This window comes from Centruroides sculpturatus, unplaced genomic scaffold (assembly GCF_000671375.1).
Source record: "Centruroides sculpturatus isolate CEXI.00-Female unplaced genomic scaffold, Cexi_2.0 scaffold87, whole genome shotgun sequence".
NCBI classification, from domain to species: Eukaryota; Metazoa; Arthropoda; class Arachnida; order Scorpiones; family Buthidae; genus Centruroides; species Centruroides sculpturatus.
Window position 1 is genome coordinate 52717 of NW_019384414.1, and position 5220 is coordinate 57936.

General features: G+C 27.8%; 1 protein-coding gene across 1 annotated transcript in view; it reads left to right on the forward strand.

Annotated features, from left to right (window-relative positions):
- The first annotated feature begins 2614 nt into the window (after window positions 1–2614).
- Window positions 2615–5220, forward strand: part of LOC111619124 — a 6568-nt gene continuing 3962 nt past the window's right edge. The window contains exon 1 of the mRNA XM_023360789.1: window positions 2615–2845. Coding sequence (XP_023216557.1) covers window positions 2681–2845 — 165 coding nt within the window. The 5' untranslated portion in view covers window positions 2615–2680. The remainder of the gene's footprint in view (window positions 2846–5220) is intronic.

Here is a 5220-nt window from a genome sequence, read left to right on the forward strand (position 1 = left end):
TATATATATATATATATACATATGATTAAACTCAAGATGATGATATTATAAGTTATAAAAGTATTTTATATAAATTAATTTGATTGTGTTAGTTAATATGGAAGTATGCTTTCCAAATCTGAATTGTAATCAAATTTTATCATTACTTTTACATAAAACATGATTAATATTAATTACATATCATCCTAACTAATAGTCAAGTATGAAGCTTTTCATTTTGGCAAAAGTTGGGAAAAAATATTTAAAATAAACCATTTCTTAAGATTTATTGAATGAATATCAACATGTAATAACAAATAATTGAAACAGTATATTAATTTACATTTTTCAGATAAAGCAATTAGTTTTTATTTCAGTACTAATACTTAAATTAATTGGTAAAATATCATCAGTAACTATTATAAATTTTACATCAAATATGAGTGAACACAATAGCATAGATTTAAAAAATAAAGAAACTAAAACATCTTCATTACATCCTTTTACTCGCCTCAGGAACAAAACTATCTTCTTTTCTTTAGTCTATCTTTAGTTTCTTCTATTTTTTTAAATATTAATGTTATCCTGGCTAATGTGTTAATTAACAATAGCATAGAATTTATTGAGCTCTCAAATGAATATTTGATATAGGAAAGTTTTCCATAGTTTGATTAAAATTTATTTTTAAAATATAAAAAAAATCTTGTTTTTTATAAATATAAAAATTAACAGAAATGAAATCAGTTAAATAAAAATCAGAAAGATGTTTGTTTAAAATGAAGATACAATATTCATCTGTAGAGTAAATAAATGATAAGATCTAAACATAATTCTAATATAATAAAAACAATAAAACAGAAGATAATCATATAAAATTTAGATAGGAAGACAAAACAGAGCAGAACAATTGATACGATTATATCAATTGATGTTGAAGATAGCTACATTCAGGAAAATAAGCATTAATTCTGCTTGTTTTTAAACAAGTGATGTGAATACAGTTTGATATTTTCAGCAGCAATAGTGCCAAATTCAATAATGATACATATTTACAGGACAATAGAATCATCAGAAATTTTCTTTGCATAGTTAGGATATTGCCTTTCTTTTATTTATAATAATCTGCTTATATTCAGCACTATTCTGTTTGCATATTCAANAAGGTCCGATACTTTTTGAACAGACCTTGTATTTCAATTCAGAAGATGTATTGCAGTATGTATTGTATAGTACATACATATATAGTATATGTAAAACATTTGAAGATTTGCTATTAAACATTTTTAAGCTGTTTTAATTTCTGAGTGTAGGTGATAAGGTGTTGTATAAATTTTTATTACAATAAATATGATGTATAAGAATTACGGTTTTAAAAGAGCCGCGCAAAAACATTGACTGGGCCGCGGGTGGACATGACGGGTTTAAAGCAAAGATAAATATCGAAATTTGCATTTAAGATTATTAACAATTGACTATTTCTGTGATGTATACAAGCATATATTAATTAATATGGTACAAGATATACTTTTTGTACTTTTCTTCCACAAATACAAAACACATAAACCAAAGAACCAATCTTACAAATGTTACCTGTAGTTACAAAAATTTACATAGTTACTTAAACGGGGTCGTCGAGAGCTTGTATTGGCCCAGGGGTAGAGCGAGTCCTTTTGTTTTTTGAACAAATGAAATACATAGAATTAGAATGTTTCTTATGAATTAAATTTTATATTGTGTATATATATATATATATATATATTGCGTTGTATGTATATTACTTTGTTTGGGTATCATATGAGAATGGCAGACCGATTTGTATGAAACTTTATATTTCTATTTATGATTGTCCTGGAAAGGATGTAGGCTAATTTCCAAAAATTCGACTTAATATGCTTTGATATCGTTTGCAAGAGTAACTATCAATAGTTCATACGGGTTCTTATCAAGTGTCTCTCGCGAATTGAAAGTTTTTCCCAGAAGCCGATGGGTGTGAAGTGAACCATGAAATTTGAATATGGTCATTAACGAATGAAAATGGACATTAGTGAAAGCTAATCAACCTATTATTTCAGCAAAATGTATGCGATACTAAACATAGTACCACGTAGGGTAAAAAATCACGGATCGCTCATCACTAAAGTCTGCGCAGCGAAATAGTAGATATAAATCAATCTGAGCTGGAAGGATCGTGTGATTAACGCGTGAGTAAGGTTAGAATTAAGAATAAGTAATAAAATTTGTGAAAAAGTAAAACAATAAAATTATGATAAAGATGGTATAAACGGGTTTTAGAAATGTAAAAAACAGATTGATCTCTTTCAGCTGTTTTATGTGTTAACTCCTAAGGAGATAGTCACACGTCTCCTTTCATCTGACGTGAGTCTGCCTAAGCCAACTCAGGCAGACTCACTTCTACTCTTTCGCTGCACGGACTATACTTAGCGTCACAGAATGGAAAGACAAAATAAAAAAGTCGACCATAAAAGAAACTAATAAAATGTATACGATTATATAAAAAAATTTAAATTAAATGAAATGTAAAATTATTTAAAATCTAAAGCTAATTTTTAATACCTATTTATATAATTTTGATTGTTTTTTTAATAAATAATTTTACTTAGAGGGCGTCGTAATCTTTTAAAATGTCGGTCCTTCGGGAGGAAAACGTGTGAAGCAGATAAGTTCGAAAATCAACGCAAAGATGGCAACTGGTTTAAGACATTTAAAATTGCCTCTTAACCGCAAAATAACTAACTTAAAATCTAATTATTTTAAAATATCTAATAGAAATAAAGATTCCAATAATAAAACTTCTAAAAGATCAAGCTGGTCTCGCCACTCTCTTTATTCGGAGAATTTACACGAGGTTAGTGATTTTTTTTTTTTAATTATTGACATGTTCACAATGGGAAAAAGTCCGGTGATTGCTGTTTTAAATAATTGTTTGACTCTCATTCAAAATAGTCTTATCGCTCGGTTTTATCAGCATTATCGTTACGCAAGTTGTACAGTATCAATACTTTCATTCTTAATATTTTATCACTCGCTTTAGGAATTCTGTTACTAATTTTTCTGCATTCTTAACATTTAATGAAATACTAAATTCTCAAATAATTTTTATAACGAGTAAAGGTGATTATGCTTGACCTTGTAAAGATCTCTGCTGTATAAATAAGCAAACGCATAATGAATACACTTGATAAATTACATAACACTGCCGAATTTAGATTAATGAAATGCCTGTTAAGCGAAAAAAATTAGATAGGTTTCAAGATATTGACTATAATGAAAATGATCATTAGTATTGTACTACCATTGGTATTGTGATTTGTCATAATTGTCGTTCTGACGAACTGTTTGTATGAATTTTTATTAATTATTAGCTAATTCTTACATTCTATAAGAATACCCAGTGGCACATTATTGCTTTGTGGGGCCCAGGAAATTTGAATTAGGGGACCCTATGTATGGTGTCGACTTGGACAGTTTTCTTCGGGAAAAATACTTTCTTTAAAAAGAAATAAGCTTGGGAGCCCAGGGCAATATACCCTTTTTGCCTGTAGACTTGCCACTGAGAATATCTTGTTTGTTTAGAGTTCTTTTGAAATTAATCAAAATTGTTAATTATAATTTAAAGGAGTTAGATATTTAATGATTACGTATTTTTGGTGTAAATTTCTTCAGGGGTTCTTCGTCTTTTTGAATACATTAATGTATTTGAGAAGTAAAAAAATAGAATCTGAATGTGGTTGAACTTGAATCAAAAGTACTTGATCAAAAATTCTTGCTGGTAATAAGGTGTTTGGTACTTATATAGTATTGAAACCAATAGATTAATTACGTAGAAATTCTTTCATTTTTTAAAATTAGAATATTCTTATGAAGAACAATTATTTATTAGAATAAAACAGATTTCTTTCTGAAGAGGAGCAATTTTATAAAAATGAGTCATTAAATGTTTTATTCTTTTAAATTAAAACTAATTGTTTTGGTTTATGTTCTCCTATGTTGTTTTTCCATTCCTGCTCTTGTTAGACCACATAAATCACTTTGAATTTTATTTCATATATACATAAATAACTGATGTAAATAACACAAACAAACACAGACTGCGATCTTTCTCAAATCAGCAAAATATTCACATTAATATTTTTCAGCACTTTGTGTTTGATGTTCCATATTCCATTTGTATTTAAAAGATCATTCCAATCTATCAAATAGCCTTATTCAAAGAACTTCGTTGGGCTGTTTAACAGATTGGAATGATATTTTAAATACAAATGGAGTATGGAACATCAAATGCAAAGTGCTGATAAATATTAAAGTGAAGTATTTTTTGCTGATTTGAGAAAGGTTGCAGTGTACACATTTGTTTATTTCATATCCAATTTAAAATCTACTTCATTATATTATTACATTTGTATGACATACATTGTATAATCTGTTTTAATTTTTAATTTTCCATTTCTGTTGTTTAAAAAAAATGTAGAAGAGTAAAAAGACAGGATAAGAAATAAATAAAAAATATTTGAAAGAAAATAATTGTAAATATTGAAATGATATTGTAAATTACATTATATTGATTTGGAATCAAATTGTAAATACAGTAGAGCCTCGATTAACCGACACCTCGGTTAACTGACCGTCCTAGTCGGCAAATTTCAAATGTCTGCTAGTGATGTGGCGCTACAATATTTGGCTGTGTCTTGGCTACTTTAATATTATTTTTGTGTGTTTTAGCTGGCAACACTCATTCGACCATGAAAGGGAGCCAGTATTTAAATGAGGCTTAATTTTTAATGATACAATAGCGACGATTATTATTTAAAAAAATTTTTGTTAGGCTTAACATCGATGAAAATTCAACGTGAAGTAGGTTAATAGCAATATACTAATTACATGGGATATAATAATATACTACATTAATGGATTTTTTCATACTTTTCAGTTATCCGCCTTTTCAATTATCCGACCAACCCCAGTCCCCAATTGAGTCGGATAATCGAGGCTCTACTGTAGGCTTCCAAATCAATATATAGAATATAAAAAATTCCAAACCAATATAGAATTTAGAAAATTTATTTCTATAGTTTTATCAGTAAACCTATAGTAATAAATTCCACTTATGTTTCTAAGATATGTAGCTAATTCATAGTTATTTATCTCCTGAAATTTATTAAACTTAGTTATCTGATTTAAATATTCACAATCTGCTTTCAAATTAATAATTTACAGTATCCA